The 12,870-nt window shown below is 46.8% G+C and overlaps 1 protein-coding gene across 10 annotated transcripts in view; it reads right to left on the bottom strand.

The window, feature by feature from the left end:
- The window catches only part of GTF2I (general transcription factor IIi), a 102,231-nt gene that overhangs the window by 25,775 nt on the left and 63,586 nt on the right, over positions 1-12,870 (bottom strand). For all 10 annotated transcript variants that reach the window (XR_004281758.1, XM_032327341.1, XM_032327343.1 and 7 more), the window contains 5 exons: positions 12,599-12,709; positions 11,314-11,379; positions 7,786-7,969; positions 4,264-4,322; positions 3,195-3,266 (listed from right to left, as the gene is read on the bottom strand). Coding sequence is in view for 9 of the 10 variants with exons in the window: in XM_032327341.1 (XP_032183232.1) it covers positions 3,195-3,266; positions 4,264-4,322; positions 7,786-7,969; positions 11,314-11,379; positions 12,599-12,709 (492 nt within the window). In the remaining variant the exon portion in view is untranslated. The remainder of the gene's footprint in view (positions 1-3,194; positions 3,267-4,263; positions 4,323-7,785; positions 7,970-11,313; positions 11,380-12,598; positions 12,710-12,870) is intronic.

Below are 12,870 nucleotides of genomic sequence, written 5' to 3'. Positions count from 1 at the left end.
GGATGGAACTTGTCACTAAGGCCCTGCACTCACACTGGGCAGTCGAGGCCAGGGATGAGGAGAAAATACTTAAAATCCAGACTTCTCCCCACTGCCTTCCACTGCCAGGTCCAGAGCACAGCCAACATCAAGTGCACGGATTCTGCAAACAACACACCAGCCATGACCTAAGCTCGCAGCTGCCATCCGAGAGGTACCCCAGAGCTGGTTTATTACGTCTAACACCCAGTGCCATGCACCCCTCTTGGAAACCACGGGCCAAGTAAGAATCATCAAACAGGAGACTTGGCTTTTTGGGCGGTAAAACTCAAATGGCTTCTCCCGCAGAGCAGGAAGAACCGCTGCGGTCCTTGGGACAGTCCGTGCCAGCTGCCACACTGCCCTCCACGCAGCCTCCCCCGCGCGGGGCAGCTGGGGCGCTCAGGACGGCCTCTGGTCTTCTCCACGACATAACGGCACGAGGCCACACGCCCACGCGTCCGTGACACAGGCCTGTTCCCCAAGTATCCAGGCAGCACCTGCTCTAGCATTAAGCGCAATTCTAGCAGCGGCAAGACGCACAAGATCTTGGCCGGCTCTGTAGGGGGAGGCAGAAGACCCCCATCTGTGCTTTGAAGAGCGAAAACGGGCTGACACAGGATGTGCTCCGAGACGTTCGGCTGACGGGCCGCCCAGGGGAAGACCGGGCCCATGTGGCCGCACCAGAAAGGAGATAGAAACGACAAGGAGAGGCACAAAAACACGAGGTCCCAGCAAGACAGCACTCCCCAGGACGGCAGGACCTCCAAAAACTAAAAGACAAAGGGGCGCCTCGGTGGCTCAGTGGGTTGAGCCGCTGCCTTCGGCTCAGGTCACGATCTCAAGGTCCTGGGATCGAGCCCCGCATCCGGCTCTCTGCTCAGTGGGGGGCCTGCTTCCTCCTCTCTCTCTGCCTGCCTCTCTGCCTACTTGTGATCTCTGTCTGTCCAATAAATAAATAAAATCTTTAAAAAAAAAAAAAATAAAGGACAAGGAGACAGTCATAGAGCCAGTCCGGAGTGAGCTGGGGGACAGTCCACGAGGTGACATTAGAAGACAGGGTGGCCACGAGCAGGGACTGTGGGGTTCACTCCAAGAACAAATGGAGGCCGTGGAGTAGAAAACAGAAAAGGGACTTACGGTTCTAATGATATTAAAACCTATCGGCTCTGTAGCACCAGCTTGGACGTGTAAGAGACGGCAGCAAAGAAGAAAAGGGTAGGACTCTGGGCTGAGCTCGAAGTCCGGTCAGCAGGAGGCTTTGTGAGAATCAAGATATCCAGGGTGACTCCCAGGGCTCTGGCCAGGACAACAGGGGAGAGGGTGGTGTCCCCGGATGGTCGGGGAAAGGAACATGGTTACAGAGGGAGATAAAGATCCTCATTCAGGGACACCTGGGTGGCTCAGTGGGTTAAAGCCTCTGCCTTCGGCTCAGGTCATGATCTCAGTGTCCTGGGATCGAGCCCCGCATCGGGCTCTCTGCTCAGCAGGGACCCTGCTTCCCTCTCTCTCTCTGCCTGCCTCTCTGTCTACTTGTGATCTCTGTCTGTCAAATAATAAAATCTTAAAAAAAAGATCCTAATTCAGACACGTGAAGTTGGCAGAGGTACCAAACAGGCGGGGAAAAAATAAAGTTCTGAAGTCAAATGAGTGTCCAGGGCTAGCAGCTTAAATGCAAAAGCCATCAGGAAATAGAGAAGTTGGCGCCAAGAGATGGGAGGGAACAGCTGCCGAGGGAGCGCAGCAGGGAAGGCGGCAACGGACTCAGGACGGAGCTGCCAGGCCGCACGCCAAGTGCAGACTGACCAGAGGGAGGTGCCATCAAGAATGAAAAAGACAACCAGTGACATGGGAAGAAACCCAGAGTCAGCCAGATTCGAAACTGCCCGTATAAATGGTTTTAACCGTGAAAACAAGCAGCAGCAGCAGCATAGCCCGGACCGCACAGACTGCTGAGAAGCATGACATAGCAGGGTGGAGTGGCCCAGGGTGACAAGAGATTCCACAGCGACAAACCAAACCCAAGTACAGTGACATGTATGGGGACGCGAGCCGGCAAGGCCAGGGAATAAGAGAAGAACAGGGGGGCACACCCCGTTTTTGGACAACCAGCCCTCAGGGACAGGCTGTGACCCAGGCCTGCTGCTACAGAAAGCCACACCAAGTGCTACAGAAGGAGCCAAAGACAAGGGACTCCTGGGCCGCAAGGGGCCTGGCGCTGTACCAGCAACACTGGGTCAGAGTCACTCGGGAAAGGAGTTCATGCTTCCGCCGTACGGCCCCCTCCCCTCGGCACGGGTCCACCATTCTGCATGATTAACACATGTATATTCACTGATGAAAGAAAAGTCAGAATGGCTGCAAAGAAACAGTCCAGAAAGACAGATGCTGGCAAGGCTGCGGGGAAAGGGGAGCCTCCCACGCTGCTGCTGGGAACGGACACAGGTACAGCCGCTGCGGACAACAGTATGGAGGCTCCTTAGAGCTACCCTACGACCCAGTAATTTCACTACTAGGGATTTACCCCAAAAATACAAATGTAGGAATCCAAAGGGGCACGTGCACCCCAATGTTTATAGAAGCAACATCACAACAGCCAAACTGTGGAAAGAACCCAGGTGTCCATCGACAGAGGAGTGGATAAAGAAGATGTGGTGTGTACAAACACACACAAACACACACACACACAAAATGGGATACTACTCAAGCCATCAAAAAACTGAAATCTTGCCATTTGCGACGACGTGGATGAACTAGAGGGTATCACGCTAAGCGAAATCAATCAATCAAAGACAATTTTCGTAGCATCTCACGCGTATGTGGGATTTAAGAAATAAAACAGGATCACAGGGGAAGGGAGGGTGGAATCAGAGTCAGACAAACCATAGAAGAGTCTTAATCGCAGGAAACAAACTGAGGGCTGCTGGAGCACATGGGGTGGGGGATGGGGTCACTGTGACGGGCATGAAGGCAGGCATGTGATGGAAAGAGCCCTGGGTATTATGTGAGACCAATGAATCACTGACCTCTTTTTCTGAAACTAATAAATACATTTTATGTTATAAAGGGGAAAAAGGAAACGAGGTGTATCATTTCACTGTATTTACTTTCTTAAAAGCAAAATTTGGAAAACTTACTCTGTAATATACTTTAGTCGTGGGGAAAATCAGACTCACCAAATTTTTTGCAGAAGAGCTGATCTACCATTTTTCGCAATTTAGTGATTCTGGCATACCACTCTTCCTTCACTGTAAGAAGAACAAACACACAAACGTCCTCAAACTGGTCGCGTTACTAAACCAGGTCAAATAAGTAGTACGTTTTTTTTCCAAGTTTATTTAAGCAATCTCTACACCCAACGTGGGGTCTGAACTCGCGACCCTGAGTGAACAGGAGTCGCCCCTCCACTGCCTGAGCCAGCCAGGCTCTCCTGTTCTTTTTAAGATTTCAGAAGGTGTTTCTTAAAATCAGTGCTGACACCGACTAGAAAGAAGAACAGCGGATGAAACGATGACAAAATGGAAAATTAGTAACGAGGCACGATTTCAAAGCTTGAGTGTCAGGACCACAGCTCAGAGAGAGCAGAGCTCTGGCCCCTGAGCAGCAGCGGTGGGTGAGCTCCACGATGGTAAACAGAGGGACAGGAGGATGCCGGCAAGCTCTCCATCACGCCAACCTAAGTGACAGGCTTCCCGTGCTCCACCTACACCCCCCGGCCTCCAGAGCCGACAGAAGTAAGAGAACAAGTCCCAAGTGTGTTTCTCCAAAACGCGTCTCCCAGACAAGTGATGATACCCACGGCTCTGTGTTCTAAGCTAGCCCTCTTATGTCCTGTGGGCAATGACGAGGGAGGATTCGGGGGACTCGCGCAGACACTGGGTGTCTGACGGTGAATCAGTGGGGGACACTGATTCACCGTGCCGAGTAACAGACTCTGGGTCTCAGAAGTGGATGAGCTTAGCTCTCTCAGACGGCCCAGCGGTGTGATGTCTGCACTTACTTAAAATGGATTATTAGGAAGAACCTGAGTTTATCCTTCTAGAGAACAGAAAATACTATTTCAATACTGTGTATTTCTTGTATATGATGTTGTGATTTGATGTATTTTTTTTTTTTAAAGTAACTTATATGGCCAACGAGGGGCTCGAACTGGCGACCCCGAGATCAAGGGCTGCGCGCTCTACCAACTGAGCCGGTCAGGGACTCCACTATGACACACAGTCTGAAACAAGACTGGAGACCTACCTCCGGAGGCTGGTTTATCGAGCTGTAAGTCCTCCCGTGTGGAATTCAGAAGTTCATGTCTGCAAGGTGAGAAAAAGTACCAAGTGTTTACCAGGTAAGATTCAGCAAAAGTAGCAATACGAGTACCTATGTGACACTCAGTCGTGAGGGCCGGCTTTAAAAAGACGAGAGCATCTGAACTGCTGCGCACAATTAAACTCTCATCTCCGGAGATTTCCAGAGAGTAATCAAACCAAACGGTAATTGCAAATAGTTTCATAAGGTGCATCTTGGAACATGCATCCCTCACGGAAAAAGTTCCCTTTGCAACTAACCAAAAGATGCCCGATCACAGCGTAACACCAATGAAGGGACCATGGAACTCTAGGATGACATCCTTTCATTTTACTTTATACTCAAGACTACCTCACTTCAACACATCTATGAATTGGTTAAAAAATCCTAACTATATTTCAATACTATCACATCTGTGAGACAGATTACATGTTTTTTTATTTAAAAACTGCCCAGAAGACCTAATTTCTAGATCAGAGCATTTTCACCATCTAACTTGTACAGCCCATCACTCCTTTCTGGGTGTAGTGACCTGAAGTCAGGTGCTGGCAGGGGTGGAGACTGGGTCAGAAACAAGAATGACCCTGGTAAGAGCCATCTCAGAAATACCGGAAACCAGCACAGGACCAAATCAATGGTTACAGAGAGTGCTAAAATAGTATTAGTGAGCTATAGATAAAACATTTGCTCAACTCTGTAGAATCATCCTTCTAAAACAAAATATATCCATCAAGATGAAGCACCTTCACCGTTAGAGAAGGGCTTGCAAGTCCCTCTCAAGGGGCGCCTGGGTGCGCTAGTCAGTTAAGAGTCTGTCCTCGGCTCAGGTCATGAGCCCAGGGTCCTGGCATAGAGTCTGGGATAGAGCCTCCCTTCTCCCTCTCCCTCTGCTGTCCCCCCGCCCTCTCCAATAAATAATCTTTGAAAAAAAAAAGTCTCTCTCAGTGAAGAAGAGGGCTTCCATAACTATAACTAAGTGTACTGAAAGGATTTGAAACAGGACGTGCGGCCCGAAGTATCCTACGGCAGGCTTCAACATCCAAACAGTTTTATCTACTTTAAGGCTAGCAAATACTGGCAGTGATATGTACGTTAAAAAATATATATAATAAATTCTATATAAATATAATTCTATATATAAAAATTCTATATAACAAAACTATAAATTCTGTATTTTACTTTGCTATTTAAAAAATGAATTTAAAACCTCTAATATTAAAAGTACAACTGAATAAAATGACAGTGTAAGAGAGTTTTCTTAAAACAAACTTATTCATGTAGTAATGTGTAGGGGGAGGGGGATCCTTACTGATGGTCCTTGGCGAGTGACAGTTGTAGAACAAGCCCATTTAGCTGACAATTCAATTTCAAGAGTCCATTAGATCTCACAATTAAAAATTTATTTGCAACAAGGTCCTCTTTGGGGAGGACAGCTCACTCATTATCTTGAGGTACCTCTTGGGTCTCTTTCATGCTTAGTTAAATCTTAAAAGCTGTCATTCCCTTACTGAATACCAACACAGATAGAAGCATGCTTGGCTGTAATCTTTGACAGAAGTGGTTGTTAAATTCCCATTTTTTTTTTAGAGATAGATTTATTTATTTATTGGTCAGGAGAGAGAGCGAGCACAGGCAGGCAGAGGCAGAGGGAGAAGCAGGCTCCCTGCCGAGCAAGGAGCCTGATGCGGGACTCGATCCCAGGCCGCTGGGATCATGACCTGAGCTGAAGGCAGCCGCTTAACCAATTGAGCCACCCAGACGTCCCTGATATTTTTATTTAAGGTTTATTTTATTTGACAGCAAGCGAGCGTGCACAGGGGCAGGAGGCAGAGAGGGGGAGAAAGAGACTCTTAAGCAGACTCTGTGCAGAGCCCAAGGCAGGACTGAGCAGAAACAGAGTCAGAAACTTAACCGACTCCACCACCCAGGAGTCCCTAATTCGATGACATTCATTTTCTTTACTGTTTACAGTTCAAGAGATCGCAGGAAAAAAGTTTAAAAATCAGTTGTAATATACACACAGTTCTGAAAGATTCATTTCCAACACAAGGACTTAAAATGAAAGCCGTGGGGCGCCTGGGTGGCTCAATTGGTTAAGCCTCTGCCTTCGGCTCAGGTCATGATCCCAGGGTCCTGGGATCGAGCCCCGCATCGGGCTCTCTGCTCGGCAGGGAGCCTGCTTCCTCCTCTCTCTCTGCCTGCCTCTTTGCCTACTTGTGATCTCTGTCTGTCAAATAAATAAATCTTTAAAAAAAAAAAAAAAAGCCCTGTTTTTCAGCAGAAGCAAACCCATCGCCACTCCCGGGGGCCTGAGAACTGCTTGGTCTAGACCCCTACTGACTTCTCTTTCTCAAGCCTGTACCCGACTGAGGAACGAGCACTCGACAGAATCCTGACCAGAGAAGGGTAAGGCCACCTCCCAAGAGAAACAAAGGCAGCTGCGGTCCCTCCTGTACAACCCGCCTGGCTGCGGAGCCTGTGTTGACGGCATCCAGCATGCTGCTGGTCTAAGGAAACCAGGAGCACAAGGAAGAATCTGGAGGAGAGAAGGAGAGCCCCACACACCGGTTTGTTTGTTTTTTAAATTTTATTTATTTATTTGACAGAGAGAGAGAGAGAACACAAGTAGGCAGAGAGGCAGGCAGAAAGGGGTTGGAGGGAGGCAGGCTCCCTGCTCAGCAGAGAGCCGGATGTGGGGCTCAATCCCAGCACCCTGGGATCATGACCTGAGCCGAAGGCAGAGGCTTAACCCACTGAGCCACTCAGCAACCCCCCCACCAACACCAGTTTTAAGCGTCCCACCTCTGGCCTCCTCGAGAGGGAAGCATTCTACTGCGTGAAGTCCACTCTCGAGGGCTTCTGTCCCTTTCGGCTGGCCGCAGATCCTAACTGCTCCCCAACCCTTTCCATGTCAGAAAGTCTCCATCTGGGGCGCTGGGGGAGCTCAGGCTGTTGAGGGTCTGACTCTTGGTTTTGGCTCAGGTCATGACCTCAGGGTCGTGAGACCTGAGCCCCAGGTCGGGCTCCCTGCTCAGTGCAGAGTCTGCTTGAGATCCTCTCTCTCTCTCTCTCTCAAATAAGTAAATACATCTTTAAAAAAAGAAAAAAAGCAGACCTAAAACAAGACACTGTTTATGGGTACCGACTGGTACTGTACTGCTTTTTAAAAATATTTTACTAACACATTGATCCTCTATTCCTTTCTTCAGGAGACTCAGCAGAGAACCAGAGAACAAGACTGACAGCTCTACGTCAATCACACATGGGCAAATATTCATGTTCCAGAAGCCAAGTCTGGACATGACTAAGAAAATCCTGTCCACAGAAACACATTAAAAGGTGGAAAATAAAATAATATATAACTCAAATTTAATTAAAATACAGCCCTGGAGGTTAATGAACATTTGACAACAGTATAAAAAAATGCACTACATGAGAACAAAGACAAGAGTCCAAAGAGAGTCTTACTTCTTTATCACAAAACGAATCCTTTCCTTGGCCAGTAATATCCTCTCAAGGCGAGGAATTCCGTAAGTCGATGGCCTTCTAAAAGGAATTCCTTCCGGAAGTCCTTCTACATAAAGATCTTCAACGTGCGACTGGAAAAGAGGGTATGGGATCGTCACAGGACCTTTGGCTTTTATAGCTTGAGCTTTAAGGATAGAAAGAGAAAGGAAAAAATCATTGAGACAGGGATTAGCAGCACAGTCTGTACAACAGAGTAATTTAATACGTACTGCTCTGTAACTTTTATGACTCTACTTTTGCTTCTGTTTTAACTGAATCAGAAGAAAAGCAATAGAAGGGAACTAAAAGAAAAAGAACGCCAACGATGCAGGTGCTCCAACCGAATCTGCAATCAAATAATGCGTTATTTGGGGGTAATGCCAGATGCAGCTGGACGTTCTGCTGAAATTTAAAGAACATATACGATCCAGAAAAACATACCAGTTCACATCAGCTAAACAGGCAGACAAGTCGTATTTTTCAATGATAAACACTGGTGTAAATAAAAAGGGATTTTTTAAATGAAATTAACAGAAGCAGAAGATTTTCCTGAACTGTAAAGACTCTGCTGTAGTTTATTTGTCCAAAGGTAAAATAATGCAGTAGCTGCAAAAGGTCAAAAGCCTGGGGAGTCTCCAGATTCCAAAATAATGAGAAGACCTCAGCAATCTGATCAAACAACTTACAAAGGGTCAGATTCTCTAAACAACAGGGCACCATGAGAACCACTGGGCACTCCAGGCCATGTTTTCAGGGGTGATGGTGGAACTGATGTCAAGACGATTCTCTCCCTTCACCCAACTCCCGATGTTGCATTGTTTTCAAGTAAGCCTTAAAGCTGATGTGGGGCCTGAACCCACGACCCCGAGAGCAAGAGTCGCCGGCTCTCCTGCCTGAGCCAGCCAGGCCTCTTCAGCTCCCCCTTCTGAAATGTGGACTTCTTAGAGCTGAAGTGACAGGACAGCTGGGACACTGCAGTTTTAAAGGTTTAAAGAAAAAAAGCATCGGCTAAGTTCGTCCCCAACAGAGGCACATTGGCAGACACCATCAAAATCCCGCAGTTAAACCTTCTGAGGCGGAGTCAATGACCGCAGATGTTCTAGCACCGCAGGGCAGGTACCTACCACATCCTTCCAGACTTCTCCTTCACAAGCACAGCCCCGCCGAGGAAGCAGCCTTCCAGCGGGTGTGCCGCAAGGACAGCAGATGAGCTACTGACCCGGCCATGGCCCCTTTTAGCCCCAAAGCAGGACGGACTCCGATGGCCTCCCCTGGCTCCCTCCTTCTCCCACAGGATTGCCCTCCATCAGAACAGCCGCCCCTTCTCACTAGTACTTGATGTTAAAGTCTGTTTGCTAAACAGGAGTGCGGGTGCGGACGTTTCAGGGGACCACGATACACATTAATACCGGCTACCTTAACATCCTCTGTTAGACACCCTGCCGGTGAAAATCCTAGTCAGGTAACAAAGAAAACATCTTCCCCTAAGGCTATCACCATTAAAATTGTTTCCATTGGGGCGCCTGGGTGGCTCAGTGAGTTAAGCCTCTGCTCGGTGGGGAGCCTGCTTCCCCTCTCTCTCTCTCTCTGCCTGCCTCTCTGCCTACTTGTGATCTCTGTCAAATAAATAAATAAAATCTTAAAAAAAAAATTGCTTCCATTTGTGAAATGTGAGTATTGTTCTTATACTCACAATAGTCGGAAAACACTGTTTTCTTGTATGCAAAATAATGCGATAAACCACCATCACAACAACAGCAAAAACATGATTTTTGTTTTCCTTTTTGAGAAGCACTGAAATTTGTAAAATTGTTCTAACAGTAAATTACTTTTACTCTAAACACTACTACAGTAACTATATAATAAAGTATGAACAACAAGCACCACGCACTTCCGGGCCACCTAATACAGACACTAACTACACCGTCTATCTTATCAAATCTCCCTAACACAGCCTCAGGGAGGATGAAGACAAAGGGCCCCACGTTCTGTCCCCCGGGCCTGCAGCCGTTAACAGCGTGGAACAGTGCCGAACACAGAACAAGTTCTGGAATTTTCTGCTTTAAAATGGACCAAGTAATGGGGTGCCTGGGTGGCTCAGTGGGTTAAGCCGCTGCCTTCAGCTCGGGTCGTGATCTCAGGGTCCTGGGATCGGGTCCCGCATCGGGCTCTCTGCTCAGCGGGGAACCTGCTTCCTCCTCTCTCTCTGCTTGCCTCTCTGCCTACTTGTGATCTCTCTCTGTCAAATAAGTAAATAAAATCTTTAAAAAAAAAAAAAAAAAGGACCAAGTAAGATCACAGGAAAATGCCAGGGCTACTGGAGAGGGAAGGCCACTAGGAGAGCCTTAAGGAGAAGTTACTGAATCTGTTACTGAGTTTACTCTCCTTCTGAATCTTCACAGAGGGGTCGGCTGTCATCCACAGAAAATGCTACAGGAACTACCTCTTCCAGCTGAGGAAATAATGCCAGTGGTGCTATCACTTAAGAACTTCACCCACAGAAACTCCGTGAGTGGGAGAGCACTACAAAAAACGATTTTCAAGTGAAAATTCAGTATAATCAGCCCATTTTCTAGACTGTTAGTCCACTGCAAAGTTAAGAATCCTCCAAATAATGGGGTGCCTGGGTGGCTCAGTCATTAGGTGTCTGCCTTCGGCTCAGGGCATGGTCCCAGGGTCCTGGGATTGAGCCCTGCGTCTGGCTCCCTCTCTCACTCCCTCTGCTTGTGTTCCTTCTCTGGCTGGGTCTGTCAAATAAATAAATAAAATCTTTTTTTTTAAAAAATATTTTATTTATTTATTTGACACACAGAGAAAGATCACAAGGAGGCAGAGAGGCAGGCAGAGAGAGAGGAGGAAGCAGGCTTCCTGCTGAAGGCAGAGGCTTTAACCCACTGAGCCATCCAGGTGCCCTAAATAAATCTTAAAAAAAAAAAAAAAAAGAATCCTCCAAATAAAAACACAGTTCAAAGAAGGTTGCTATTTTTAGGCGTTACCTACTTTAGGTAATACATACCAACTGGTAGTAACATGGTGCTTGTTTTTTGATCACTATTTAAAGGCAGATTTAGGACAGAATAATAAAAGGAGACAAGAATTAACTTCGATCAGTAGTCCAGAAAATAAGGACACAAGATGAATAATGGACTCAACCGAGCAGATGACAAAATGACTCATGAAAAAGCTCATCTTCAATTCGAGAGCCAAGATCTGGGACTTTGCAAAACACTTGTAAATAAACTCCCAGAGGAGCTCGGTGAAGGGTTAAAAGAAATGCTAACTGGTAATCCGAGAAGAAGACTTTCCCGAAGCTTCACAGTCATCTAGGCGACAAGGTTTCTAATACCCGAACAGGCGCTCTCTACGGGCTTCTGAGGGAGCAGTAACTTCACTGAGAGAAGTGAACTTTCTCACACGGCATGAACAGTAACCCCACTTTCAAGAGGCTTATCGACCAGCGACTGCAAGAATGTCTGAGTTTAGACCTACCGTATTTTCTCTCAAACAACTCTTCCACTTGCTTCCGTAGATCAGTAATTCGAGCATTCCACTTCTCTGAAAAATTGAGAGTTCCAGTTACATCTGATCACTAAACCCCTGTCTGGGGGCACTATTCTATTACAGTGACCCAACATCTAGTGGCTTATTTTCTACATAATACATCCTAATTGTTCTTATGTGAAGTCATCTCTACGCCCAAGATGAGTCTTGAACTCATTACCCCAACCAAGAGCAAAAGTCGCACATCCTAATTTTTAATAATCCAAATCCACCTATGTAATTTCACTGCTTTCTTAAGCATTTCTTAAGAATTGTGCTGCTCACAATTGGTACAATGAAAGATTATAAGAGGCGTTTTTAAAGTTTATTTTCGAGGTACACCTGGTGGCTCAGTCAGAAGAATGTCCAACTCTTGATCTTGGGGTTGTGAGTTCAAGCCCCACACGGAGGTACAGATTACCTCAATAAGTAAAAAATTTTGAGAAAAATAAAATGTTTATTTTCAGAACACTGAGTACCTTCTTTTTAGCCTGAGAATGTCTAAGAAGGTCAGAAAAGACTAGTCTAACTGAACAGTATAAAATGGAGGTGTCGTCCAAGGTCATTCAGGAACCCCTCTAAAACCTAAGTTGTGGAAATCAGTATTTACGTATCGTTGAGTGCTGAGGAATAGAAATACAAATAGAAATACATGTAAACGTACTAAAAAATCCAACTTATAACCAGCATTTATGACTATGACAAATTAAAATACCAAAAAGCTATTTAGAAAGTGTAGACGTTAAATGTTCTACCTATTCAAAATATGGATTGCACATAATCTGCCCCACCAACGTTCTATTTAGTCCGTTCAAAAAAATACACCATCTACTGGGGCTTGGGTTAGAGTAACTGCTGGCAGTTACAAGGAATAAGAAAAATCAAAGCGTAAAATAGATCTTAAATTAGGAAGGTTTTATAGCTAAGAAAAACGACTGAATTACGGAGTCATCAAAACTGATTCGGAGTCTATTCACTGTACTTAACATCGGAAGACGGGCCGGCTGGTGCTTCAGGCAGCGCACCCTCCGCTTCGAGAGCGTCCGTGGGTGCCCTTCAACCTGCCCTGGTCCTCCTCACATTAGAATGAATCTAAGGCAGTAATGGATTTTAAAGCATCTCCCCCGCCTCGACCCCAGACACACTCACAGATGAGCGGCTCTAAGTCCTGGGGAAACAGACAATGTCTGGGAGGCAAGAAAGGAAAGGGGTGTGTGTCTGCGGCGGAACCTACCGAAGTTGAACTCCCGCACCTTCCGCTTCCCGGCATTGGCAGGCTCCGCGACAGGCGGCTGGGGGGGCTCGCTGCTCTTTGGTCTCTTGGTAGGTGGAGAATAATCATCATCTTGAAAAAGAGAATTGTCATCACTGGAGGAACAGTCTGCGTGAGCTCCGGCTACTGTCTGTTCGATTCTCAACGTTCAAAGGTGGGGAGCCTTTCTGCCCGCTGGCGGCCGCAGTCGGCACTTCTGTGCGGTCATTTCTGGCCCACTTCTTCCCGATGAC

The sequence above is a fragment of the Mustela erminea genome, chromosome 20, assembly GCF_009829155.1.
Source record: "Mustela erminea isolate mMusErm1 chromosome 20, mMusErm1.Pri, whole genome shotgun sequence".
Taxonomy (NCBI): domain Eukaryota; kingdom Metazoa; phylum Chordata; class Mammalia; order Carnivora; family Mustelidae; genus Mustela; species Mustela erminea.
The sequence above is the reverse complement of the archived record's forward strand: the minus strand, read 5'-3'. Positions and strand labels throughout refer to the sequence as shown.